The sequence below is a fragment of the Equus quagga genome, chromosome 6, assembly GCF_021613505.1.
Source record: "Equus quagga isolate Etosha38 chromosome 6, UCLA_HA_Equagga_1.0, whole genome shotgun sequence".
NCBI classification, from domain to species: Eukaryota; Metazoa; Chordata; class Mammalia; order Perissodactyla; family Equidae; genus Equus; species Equus quagga.
In genome coordinates, this window is record NC_060272.1 from 25325483 (window position 1) to 25338682 (window position 13200).

Here is a 13200-nt window from a genome sequence, read left to right on the forward strand (position 1 = left end):
TGAGAGAATATAATATAAAGGAAAGTGGGAATAATAAAAATTGCCTCAAATTCCTTATCTTTTAAAACAACCATTCCATACTAAGAATATGAAAAACTTATGGATTTGAGTGCATAACTGCAGACAATCATTAAATAATAATCTAATCTGATATTCTCCCATTTTGATGATTTAAGTGCTATGAAACCTCTTTTAAAAATAGCTTTTTCTGAAATGAGATCTTATATTTTATATGTAGACTCTAGAACCTACAGGCAAGACTGTTTCTAAACATAGAGTGCTTCAAAATGAATAAATGATAGTGTCTAGTACATTCATTTTGGATGTGAAAAAGCTCAGGTACTTGGAATGTAAGAAAGGGGAGTGATTTTTAAAATATAGGCATTTGGGGAAATAAGGAATCTGACAGTTGAGAGTTTTATTAGTGATGATTCAGAAACTTTTAAAAGTTGAAGAAAAAAGTAACATTTTAAAAATAACCTTTTTTAGGAAAGAAATGCTCTCTGAGCTAGTACCATAAAAATCGAGATGTAATTTCTACGTACTCATTTAACTTGCTTCATTTTATCTGAAAAACATAATTTCCTGTTTTTGACAGTGATAAGCAGTGTTTGACTAATGACAACCATTGTAATAAAGATTCTTGAATATATTTTAAAATAATCATATTTCCCTTGCAAATAAATACTATCTTAACTGAATAAAAACACCTTATTTCTAGTCTCATTTTAGCTGTAGGGAAAGAAATAATGAAGTGTAAAACTTAAAGTCTCTGACATGAGGCTTTAAAAAATTTTTAAATGGTGAACATAAAAATGTAAATGCTGTAGGAAAGCAGTGCATGTGAACATTTTAAAAGTTAATTAGTGCACAATTTCAACCATAAATACCACTAAAAAAAAAAACCTAAAGCGACTATACTACAGTTGCTTGCAGGTTTTCTACACATGTACGCAAATAGTGCAGAACTGTGCTAGATGAGGATTGAAAACAATGTATTTTTTTAGCTTGCTATATAACACCACATATTACTAAACATTTAAAATGACATGCACTTATTTCCATCAAAATCCACTTGCACTGTATTTGGTATAAAAGGGGAGTGGAAAGACCATTTGCAGAAAGAGGAGGAGTTGAGCAGTCCCAAGGTGGAGCTGTCTCTTGTGTTAAATGATACTGGCAGATTAAAGCGCTGTGATGGGGAAGGGCTTAAAGGCTGAGTCAAAAGCCAAGAAGTCTATTTACGCCTACCTCCCAGCCCTTGGCAATCTGACTAATAACAAACTGAGCTAACAAGAAAGACTAGAAAGGGAGGAAAGAGAACATTGCTGCAGCTCGGATCTACAACCTAAGAAAGCAAGAGTGATCAATCCCAGCTCTGTGAAACATCTTGTTTATTTACTGCATTCAGCAGCTTGCAAATGGTTAACTATATGCAGAAAAGACAGCACAGCTGTGAAGTATGCTGTGAATTTTAATTGGGGGAAAAAAGGACAACTGCTTCAGGATGATCTAGTATGCACTCTGCTCGAAATATTTTCAATGAAATGCTCAGCATTTTGTCTTTGACCAAAGGTTTTAACTTTATGAAGCAATGGGACTTGCCAAAAAGTGATATTTGAGAAGAAAGTACGTGGTGGTTGGTGTTTTCTCGTTTAATTAAAGAAACCGAATTTACTTTGAACATCTCTTCCAGCTGTGCGTTACAGATAACGTCAGGAAGAGTCTCTGCTTTACAGGTAAGATGAATGTTTCCAGGTTTTTCTGATACCTGTTTTTGCATTATCCTAAGGCGATTGAATTTATATGTTTGCCCCGTTAAAAAAATATAACTTTGCCTTAAAGGATATCTAGTTTCATTCTTGTTCACTGGCACAACTAAGGTTATAGAGACGCCTGTTTTCTCTGAGCAGCAGATATTTAGTCTAACAGCTGGCTGTAGAGAAGAACAAACAAAATAATGTGCCACTATTTCTTTGACAGCATGCAGTTTGTTATTGGAAACTAAATATGTGTGCTTTCTGAAGGAAAGATCATTTTCAAACGCCATTGTTGAATTTAAAATATAAGCAGAATATTGAAAGATTCTTTATATTTTGTACACTAGTTTTATTATTTTCTGACTTGAAAATACGTTTTCTGAGAATATGTAAATGAAGATTTTTGACCTCTTTAACACTGTATCAGACGTTGTCAATATGAAAGCACTCTTCAAATTTGTGTGTATTTCTGAAAAGATTAGAAACTGTTTCCCAGGATAATCTGAAGAACATGAAATGCATGTAAGATGAATAAAATAATGACAGGTTGGCTTCTGGAAGTTATTTACTATTTTCTCAAGATGCTATGCCTGGTGAAATGAGTAATATTCTTTCTCTGTAATGTATGGAGAAGCACTTTCAGGGTTTGTGGAAGCTAATCCACAAGTTGAAGATTCTGACTACAAGCTGCTTGATTCTGAGCACATCACTCAGAGATGGTTAAAATCAAACTATTTCCCTATGGAAACGTTGCGTCTGGTAACTTTTCCTTCATGTAGAAAGGCACTATATTGTTTGGTTTGGTTTGGTTTTCTTTTGCCTATCAGAAACTTCATACTATCCATGTTTTCCATGAAACAGTGTGTTTTCACAGAATGAAAGTTTATTTTCAGGATTATTGATTGTGTTCTGGGATGTTTTATCTGATTGTGAATTTTAATTAGATTCAAAGTTACCGTTCACATTCCATCCAGAAAAATGAAAGCAGTTACCATTTCGAAAAGTTGAATAGTTTTAAGATGTGGTGTTTGTTTACCTTTCAATTTAGTTTGTATGAGTTTAAGGTGCATTATTTAGAGGAAGGGAATAAAATTAGAGACCATTAGAGTTATATGTATTTACCTTGTCATTGCTGTCATCTCAATCTTTTAAAAAATTGCTGTTTCGGATGCCTGTCTTAAATTTTTAAGGAGTTGGAGTATGTGATGTCGTTATCCTAACCATCATTTTTTATTTACCAGATTAGAGATATCCTCAAATATTTTAGTATGGTGCAGTTTTTTTCAGAGTGCATTGCTTGTGACTTTAAGCCTGATAATAAAGGAGATCAAACGCTTAATTATGTGATGACATTCAGTGCCCTAAAGCTTGTTTTAAGACCTCATTTGGAAGTCATTTGCTAGAAGTTTATATGTGGCATTGCTTTTTCTTTTAGAATAGCTGGAAATGCGGGTTAAAGATAATTTTTTCTTGTTTTGTTTCTATGCCATTAACCTTATTCATAACAGAGGAATTAAACAGTAGCAGGATATATCCTACCTCTAAAAATTCAATATAAAGTGTGACTCAAGTGAAATTTGAAGGGGTACTCTTAATCATATATATCTAATATGATCAGGTTTATACAAACTGCCCTGGACAGCATAGTTAAGACAAAATTCTTTTTACAGCACTCCACTTTATTACAACAGGGTCAGAGACATATTTTTCACAAGATTTTTAAGTAAATAATAAAATTAGTAAGTGTCTTAAGCCAAAATCAAAGTAGGTTAAACACAAAGTTATTAGATGTTACATTATGATATCCAGTTCAAAAATAAAAATGAAGGAAATGCATAATGCATGCATACATACATACATTCTTTCTATCATTTTTGCATTCCCAACAGTTATCTCTGCTTCTGGCTAATATCTACATGTTTGTCTCTTACTGTGATCTTTCAGCCTTAGATTCCTCCTCTTTGAGCTAAAATAAATCAGGGTTTTCTCGAATAAACACCTTTGCATCATATCAGATTATCAATGGTCCATTTAGCCAATACCTCTCTCCATCTATTAAATAGTTTATTTAACAGATGTGAATAAAAATTGATTTAATATTTTCAATTCTCCTTGACCTAAATTTTATATTTTGGTCACAAAGCAGGTTAAAAGTAAAATCAACTTGCCTGTTATAGTATTTGAAAAAAAATAAACGAAAATGTCAATGCATTAAAACATTCATATTTTCAGAGTAATCAATATTTTCCTTTTTAGAGGAAAACCTATCATTTTGAAAGTGTCAGCTTCATCCTCTCCCTGCTCCTGTCCACTAAAGCCCATTGCTATTGCATTTTGTTTTACAGAGTCAGATCCATCACGCAACAACATGAAGCTGTGGACTCATCTCTTCTTCTCATGTCTCCTTGCCTGCATATCTTCACAGTCCCAGTCTCCAAAGTCCTCAGCCGGAGGTTCCTGTGATTCTCTCTGCAACTGTGAGGAAAAAGACGGCACGATGCTAATAAATTGTGAAGAAAAAGGTATCAAGAAGTTATCCCAAATAAGTGTGCCACCATCGCGACATTTCCACTTAAATTTATTAAATAATGGCTTGACGATGCTTCACACAAATGACTTTTCTGGGCTCACCAATGCTATCTCAATACACCTTGGATTTAACAATATTGCAGATATTGAGACCGGTGCATTTAACGGCCTTGGCCTTCTTAAGCAACTTCATATCAATCACAACTCATTAGAAATTCTTAAAGAGGACACCTTCCATGGACTGGAAAACCTGGAATTCCTACAAGCAGATAACAATTTTATTACGGTGATTGAACCAAGTGCCTTTAGCAAGCTCAACAGACTTAAAGTGTTAATTTTAAATGACAATGCTATTGAGAGTCTTCCTCCAAATATATTTCGATTTGTTCCTTTAACTCATCTAGATCTTCGTGGAAATCAGTTGCAAACATTGCCTTACGTTGGGTGTTTAGAACACATTGGCCGAATATTGGATCTCCAGTTGGAGGACAATAAATGGGCCTGCAATTGTGACTTGATACAGCTAAAGATTTGGTTGGAAAACATGCCTCCACAATCTGTCATCGGTGACGTTGTGTGCAACAGCCCTGAATTTCTCAAAGGAAGCATACTGAGCCGACTGAAAACAGAATCGATTTGCCCCACTCCACCAGAATTTGAAGAACACGAGGATCCTTCAGGCTCGTTACATCTCACAGTAACGTCTTCAATCAGTGGTAGTCGTATGTCAACCAAGACTACATCCCTTTTAAAACCACCCACTAAAGCACCGGGTTTGATACCTTATATCACAAAGCCATCCACTCAACTTCCAGGACCCTACTGTCCTATTCCTTGTAACTGCAAAGTACTGTCTCCATCAGGACTTCTAATACACTGTCAAGAACGCAATATTGAAAGCTTATCAGATCTGAAACCTCCTCCGCAAAATCCTAGAAAGCTCATTCTAGCTGGGAATATTATTCATACATTAATGAAGTCTGATCTAGTGGAATACTTCACCTTGGAAATGCTTCACCTGGGAAACAATCGTATTGAGGTGCTTGAAGAAGGATCATTTATGAATCTAACAAGATTACAAAAGCTCTACTTAAATGGTAACCATCTGACCAAATTAAGTGGAGGCATGTTCCTTGGTCTCCACAGTCTTGAGTACTTATATCTTGAATACAATGCAGTTAAGGAAATACTACCAGGAACCTTTAGTCCAATGCCTAAACTTAAAGTCCTCTATTTAAATAATAACCTCTTACAAGTTTTACCACCACATATTTTTTCAGGGGTTCCCCTAACGAGGATAAACCTGAAAACAAACCAATTTACCCATCTACCTGTAAGTAATATCTTGGATGACCTTGATTTATTGACCCAGATTGACCTTGAGGACAACCCCTGGGATTGCTCCTGTGACCTGGTTGGATTGCAGCAATGGATACAAAAATTAAGTAAGAACACAGTGACAGCTGACGTCCTCTGCACTTCTCCAGAGCACCTAGACAGAAAGGAATTAAAAGCACTAAATAGTGAACTTCTTTGCCCAGGTTTGGTCAATAACCCATCCTTGCCAACTCAGACTAGTTACATAATCGTCAGTACTCCTACAGCCACAACAACAGCGGATACTATTTTAAGATCGCTTAGCAATGCTGTACCACTATCTGTTTTAATCTTAGGACTGCTGATTGTATTCATAACGATCGTGTTCTGTGCTGCAGGGATAGTGGTTCTCGTTCTCCACCGCAGGAGGAGATACAAAAAGAAACAAGCAGAAGAGCAGATGAGAGACAACAGTCCTGTGCATCTTCAATACAGCATGTACGGTCATAAAACAACTCACCACACTACTGAAAGGCCCAGCGCCTCACTCTACGAGCAGCACATGGTGAGCCCCATGGTTCATGTTTATAGAAGTCCATCCTTTGGCCCAAAGCATTTAGAAGAGGAAGAAGAAAGGAATGAGAAAGAGGGGAGTGATGCAAAACACCTCCAAAGAAGTCTTTTAGAACGGGAAAATCATTCACCACTCACAGGGTCGAACAGGAAGTATAAAACCACAGACCAATCAACAGAATTTTTAACCTTCCAGGATGCCAGTTCATTATATAGGAACATTTTAGAGAAAGAGAGGGAACTTCAGCAACTGGGAATCACAGAATACCTAAGGAAAAACATTGCTCAACTCCAGCCTGATGTGGAGGTACAGTATCCGGGAGCTCACGAAGAGTTAAAATTAATGGAGACATTAATGTACTCAAGGCCGAGGAAGGTATTGGTGGAACAGACTAAAAATGAGTATTTTGAGCTCAAAGCTAACTTACATGCTGAACCTGACTACTTAGAAGTCCTGGAGCAGCAAACATAGATGGAGAGTTTGAGGGCTTTCGCACAAATGCTGTGATTCTGTCTTAGTCCCAACCTTGTAAATAAGTGCCTTATGTAAGTGTGGCATCAATCAGAACTTAAGCACAGCAGTAGTCCTATGGGAAAAAAAGAAGAAAAAGAAACTCAGGGATCACTGGGAGAAGCCATTAGATTGTCTTCAGGCAATTTTGTCTGTCCCCAATACAATAATCCTTGCATGTAAATCATTCAAGGATTACAGTAATATCTGCCCACATACTTAAAAGTGTTTCATGGAAGTCCTCTTGCACATCTAAAAGAGTCTGATATTTAAGCAACTCTTATTTTCTTGAATTGCTTTACCCATCGACTAAGTAGAATTGGATTTTGCCATTTAAGAATTATACCTGTATATGTAGTTATAACACATAAGGAATATATTGCTTCTATAACCAGTATATGTACTGCAAAAAGGTACATTGTCGGATATGCCTAATTTTCTTGCAATAAAGGTAAAAGGAACTGGAACTTAAAAATTACAAATAGTGATAGTAAATAAAAAAATGGAAGGTCAAATTATATAGGCTATGAGTGGCCCACAACTTTGAACATTTGAGGGTTAAAAAAATGCCACCGCTACTATGCTTTCTGAATTTAAAAATAAGAATGATTAATAGTTCAAGTGGAATGAATAAGCAAATTTTTTGGTTTTTCTGCACATTTTGTGTGGACAATCCTATTGTCAATGCTGCTGTGAACTAAGGTATGTCATTTGTGCTCAAAGTTTAATTCTTATCCTTGAAATATTTTAAAAATGCTACTGATATTCAGCTGTAAATATGATTAGTGCATCTATTCAGTTTGATTTCTTTCATAGAATCAGTCCTTTGCAAATTTGAATACTATGATAGAAATATGTTTCTGTGGCAAGTCATAATTCACAGGTGTAAATCAAATAGGAAAGATTATTTTATTTTTATTGATGTATACTGATAGTTGCCGTAAATTAGTAGCAAAAGGCACACATAAGGGTAAGTGGTTTGAGTTGCCTCAAGAGTGGGACAATGTAGCTTTATTCTACGAGAAAGTATAGCTAGATTTCTATGAACTATTTATTCTGTACAGTTTTGTATATTTTTGTTTCACAAAGGTAATTATTCTTGGGTGCCTTTCAAGAAAATTAAAAATATTGCTCACTACAATAAAATTAAAATAAAAATCCTCTTTTTAAATGTGCTTTCTTCAATTAGTCTGATCTGTAATTCAGTAAGTCAGGATTAACATATACACGTGCGAGCACACCCACACACACACACACACATGCAAAAGGAGATTTCTGTTTGTTCTTGCCCACACAAAAGCATCCTGTTCACCATGTGCAAAAAGGCCATTCAGTGTCTAAGTATGATTGACACAGAGCCAAACTTAACGTCTAACTGGTAGTGTTCCCTTTCCAGCAAATCATTTTCCCACTCAATATAAATAGAAATGATTTATTTTTCTTCTTTCTGATTATAGAATCAATTATATAGCAGATTTTCACATGGCAAAATGGAATTAATCTAGGTAATTTAGTTCTGTTTTCTGAACACCACACAGATCCATGCACAGGGTTAGGAAGGAAACATATTTCCTATTAGGAAGGACTTACTTTAATTGATTTAACACTATTTTAGTGATTCCTGAGTGTTCTCTTAAATATTTTGGTTTCCAATACTCAACTGTCTGTACTACTAGCAAAACATGCATTATTTCTTTGATCTTGAATGAGAAGCCTTCCCATTGATAAAATCAGTAGGGGCCTCTGCTGCGTGGTATAAAGGCTAATTATAAGTCTATTATGAAACCATGTCACTAGGTTTTCTTTTAAATCATTGCACATATTAATAGAAAACAATAAAAAATTATGTATTAAAAGGTTCACTGAACAGAAATTTCTCCATTAATTTCCAAGGTTGGAAAGGACAAAGAAGGGAATTATTTTTTTTTTTAGGTAATACTTACTAGAGGGAAATTTGTGTGCATATGGAATACTTTATGTATTTATCCACTAGAAAATATTCAGCACAATAATTAGTAGTAAATGAACAGGAACCCTCCAAAGCGTGATTGTAATGGCTGCATTCTAAAGACAAATAAGCAAAGCAAGAAATGAATTCATGTTATTGCACTTCTCCTGCTCAGTAGGGTATCTGCCAATATTTTCTGATTCTAATCAAGCACATATAGATATTAGAAAGACTTAAGAATTTCCCATGCCTGGAGGACCCTTGGCATGAATCCATGAATACAGACAGAGACATGTCCGCAGGAACATTCTTCTCTTTTGGGTGGAGGAAATATTTTTTAAAAATATTTATTCATTGTTAACTGCTTAAAGTAACAATGTTCATTTTTCTGCTTATAATCAAGACTGAACAAAGTTGTTTATGAAGTCATGTAAATACATCCCCCAGAATTAAATACAATCCCAGGACTAAAAGCCTGTGAGAGTCTGGATATAACTTATAATGAGGTAGAAATAATTATGGTGTCCAAAGAGTAAGAGATTTTAAAGGCTTAAATGTTTCATTCATGATGAAATCTTACTTAAGCGATTTGTTTCCCTATAAGAAATAATTGAGAATTGAGAAAGTTAGCAATGGTCTTTAAGTCTTAACAGGTCTGTGACCTATGATAATCCCTCAGAACTTTGGTTATTTTACCTGCATTTCCTATTTCTTCTCTCTCCCACTAAAGAATAATTTATATTATATTCTCTGTTTGATTATTTACCTAAGTGGCCAATGTGGTCTCCTTCTGCAAATAATTGTTAGATTCAGAGTCCTAAGTCCTAATTCAGTATCTTCAGCCTTATTCACATGTACCTGGGCATTCTAAAAAAATTAGATTTTTAATTATACTAGTTTTTAAAAAAATTTAAACGGAAGTTACATTTCACTCATTGCATATCAGTGCAGGATGTCTGAATCTTGATTTTTTATAATACTGTGATACTAGTGTATAATCCTACTGGATCAAACCTGCTTAATTCTGTCAATCTGTTGACACAAATAGTATTAATCATTAGCAAATCATTTTTCACTAAATTAGTATGAAAATACTTATGACATTTTTCTTCAGATACCTCCAGTAACCTCCACACTGAGATGGAAATTTTACAGTCTATATAAGAAAGGATCATGTCAATGATGCTGGTTCTCCCTCTTGAATCAATCTCTTATATTGTGGAGGGGAGAAAGCCTTTCCTTGTTGCTCTAATAGTAAGTAAATTGAAGTAACATCTAGGCAGCCATTAAGCTGCCTTGATGCTTTGACTCAATTAATTTAAAAGGCTTAAGCTTTGATCCAGGATTGAAGAAAATATGAGTACCTCCTTCTCATTAAAATGCAACTTTTTAAAATAATCGTTTGTATCAAATAACAATAAAGATGACCAAATATAGATGAGATAGATAGATGATGGATAGATATGTGATAGTCATAATATACATGTAATATATTTTGTATTTGTTCTTCTATGATAACTAATAGATGTATAATCAAAAGAACTCTTAAAAGGAGGGGAATACTACTAATTTGAAGAATTGTTTGATAATAAAGTGTTTTTTTTAATATAAACGAATACCTAAGAAAGCTCAACAAAGTGCTCCACATTTAATAAGACATAATTATAATTGGAGGAGACTGTTCTCTACATGAAAAGAAAGTTATCTATCTGCATAAAATGCTGAGTATTTGGGAAGAGCAGTTTGGATGTTCTGGTAATTGGAAAATGGTTTTACAATGAATTTGAGAATTCCTCTATTTCTTTTCCATCAACCCTTTTGTGATACAGGCATGAATGGCTACAGTTTTCTTCTTGAGAAGATGGGGTATCACAAAAGGACAATCTTTTATGATAAGAAAGAAGGCAATTACAAGTCTTTCTCAGGAGGAATGGTCCTATATCTAGATAACAATATCAACAATAATCCCTTTGATGAGCAATGGATAAGGGATTAAAAATACAGTATTCCTGGAGCCAGCCTGGTGGCGCCGTGGTTAAGCTTGTGCACTCCACTTCAGCAGTCCAGGGTTCACAGCTTCGGACTCCAGGCACAGACTTAGCACAGCTTGTCAAGCCACACTGTGGTGGCGTCTCACATAAAATAGAGGACAACTGGCGCAGATGTTAGTTCAGCAACAATTGTCATCAAGCATAAAAAGGAAGATTAGCAACAGATGTGAGCTTAGGGCCAATCTTCCTCACACACACACACAAAAATACAATATTCCTTTTCAGTTTATACATCCTGAAACATAGATATTCACCCAAACATTTCCTGATGTTTATAACCATAATAATATCTCAAATAAAAAAGAGAATGTAATAGCTGCTTATCATTGAATTATGACAATTATATTATTAAAATTATATTTAACAAATTTCTGTCATAAGGAAATAAACACCGTTTTATGGAACACGTCTAGTTTTTTCGAGATGAATTTATATTTATTATATATATACATCTATTTTCATGTTTATGTAACACAGAGAAAGCTGCCAGATGTAGAATCCTCTTCTAGCTGCTTTAAAAGCATAAACAGACAAATACTCTCCTGTCAGTAAATGTTTTTCAGTAGAATAGTGAACGAAGAATGGGAACAATTCAAGACAATGATTTGCACGCGCACGCGCACGCACATGCATACAAACAAGCATGCATTTCCAATTAAAATTATTTAAAATTGTACATTTTTTGAATACAGTGCTTTTATTTCAGAATTTTAAAACATGGAAAGCAGAAAGCCTGACCTTCCACAAGTAATTTTTGCCTCTTATACCTCTAAGTTTCTACCTGTGAGAAAATTGGTTATCTGTGAATGAGTAATGTGTTTTGAGTTACTTGTGTAAAATCTCAGGGCATTTAATTGTCATGTCTTCATATTTGGTGTATATAGTTCTTGAACAGAGGTACATACAAAATGAGTCATTTTGCTGTCAGAATGAACATGCTCAATTTTAAATTCCTGGTGTTTTCAGTGATGAATCATCATTAGTGAATGGATGTTAATTGTATTTCCATCCCATTACTTGGTGTTGTAAGCAATCTAAAGACAGATAAGTTCCCATTACTACGTTTTTATGATTTATACTGTCATAAATTAATATATTAATACATGGTTGAATAAGATGAGAACAAAATGATTAACAATAAAGTTCAGAGGATTTATGACTCTAAAAGAGAAGGATCAGTTTAAATGCTACATATGATTTCACCAATTAAGACTTTCCTAGACATGCTTTGGACCTATTCCTTGCATTCTAAGTATTTTGGCTTAAAAAGTACATAGCTGAAGAATACATTGTGTTATATACAGCCAACACAATTCCCAGATATCAGCACATCATAAACTTTCGAGTTTGTCTATTCTAATTTTCTCATTTTACAAACGAAGGAGATAAGAAATTTACCTTATGTTACGTAACTGTTAAGAGTAAAAAGGCCAGCATTGGAACTCTGTTTTATTCTTGTTGTTTTATTTTGTTTTGTGTTATTCTCAGGGGAGTGGTCTTCTCTAGACTGTCTGCCACAATCATGAGTATTTACAGGCCAGATGGAATCTCAGAAAACGTTTGTCTCGTGTTTCACGTACTTTGCTTCTGTGTTTACATAGGATACTCTTCTTTTAATATTTTATTGAAAGAAAAATTAGACATTTGAGTAATGTTAGACATGGGTTTCATAATTCTAAATTATTCAAAATGATATATAAACACATATTAGATACAGGTAGAAAAAAGCTGACTGATTTAGTGAATTGGACAACATATACATGTGACAGAAACCCATTGTGTCAGATTTTTCAAAAACTCAGAATAATTAATTACTATTTATCAATACTCTATAATTTTCAAACACAATTTATTAAGAATTTGATTTCTGTTCTGTTTCATAGACTCCAACACTGGCAAAGAAAATATAACATAGATAGTTCTCATGATATTGCATTGATTTAAAACTTCATGCATAAACGATATGTAATTTAAGTGTGTTAGAGTTATCATACATATAGAGATTATGGTATCAGATATTTTCATTATTCCATTTCTTTTTTAGGAAGATTAGCCCTGAGCTACCATCCGCCACCAATGCTCCTCTTTTTGCTGAAGAAGATCGGCCCTGAGCTAACATCTGTGCCCATCTTCCTCTATTTTATACGTGGGATACCTGCCACAGCATGGCTTGATAAGTAGTGTGTAGGTCCGCACCCGGGATCTGAACCAGTGAACCCTGGGCCACCAAGGCGGAGCACAGGAACTTACCCACTATAGCCCCTGGCTGACCCCTTCATTATTCCATTTTTTAAGACCTCTACCTGAAGTCACTTCATTTCCATGATATCACTTATATGTTAAAATAAAGATAATTATTTTAATGAATATATCATTTAAATCCTAGAAAGATAGTTTTACAATAGGAGGGATTTCTTTTTCTTTTTAAGCAAACTTTGTTTTTAGAGCAGTTGTAGGTTCATAGCAAAACTTATGAGAAAATATAGAGTCTCTGTATACTTGCTCTCCCCA

At 34.5% G+C, this 13200-nt stretch overlaps 1 protein-coding gene across 1 annotated transcript; it reads left to right on the forward strand.

Annotated features, from left to right (window-relative positions):
• Window positions 1-1214: 1214 nt before the first annotated feature.
• On the forward strand, window positions 1215-7823 carry SLITRK6 (SLIT and NTRK like family member 6). Its single transcript, XM_046665115.1, has 2 exons — window positions 1215-1739; window positions 4106-7823. Exon 2 carries the CDS (start codon window positions 4129-4131, stop codon window positions 6649-6651), a length of 2523 nt encoding a protein of 840 aa, XP_046521071.1. The 5' UTR covers window positions 1215-1739; window positions 4106-4128; the 3' UTR covers window positions 6652-7823.
• The last annotated feature ends 5377 nt before the right edge of the window (window positions 7824-13200 follow it).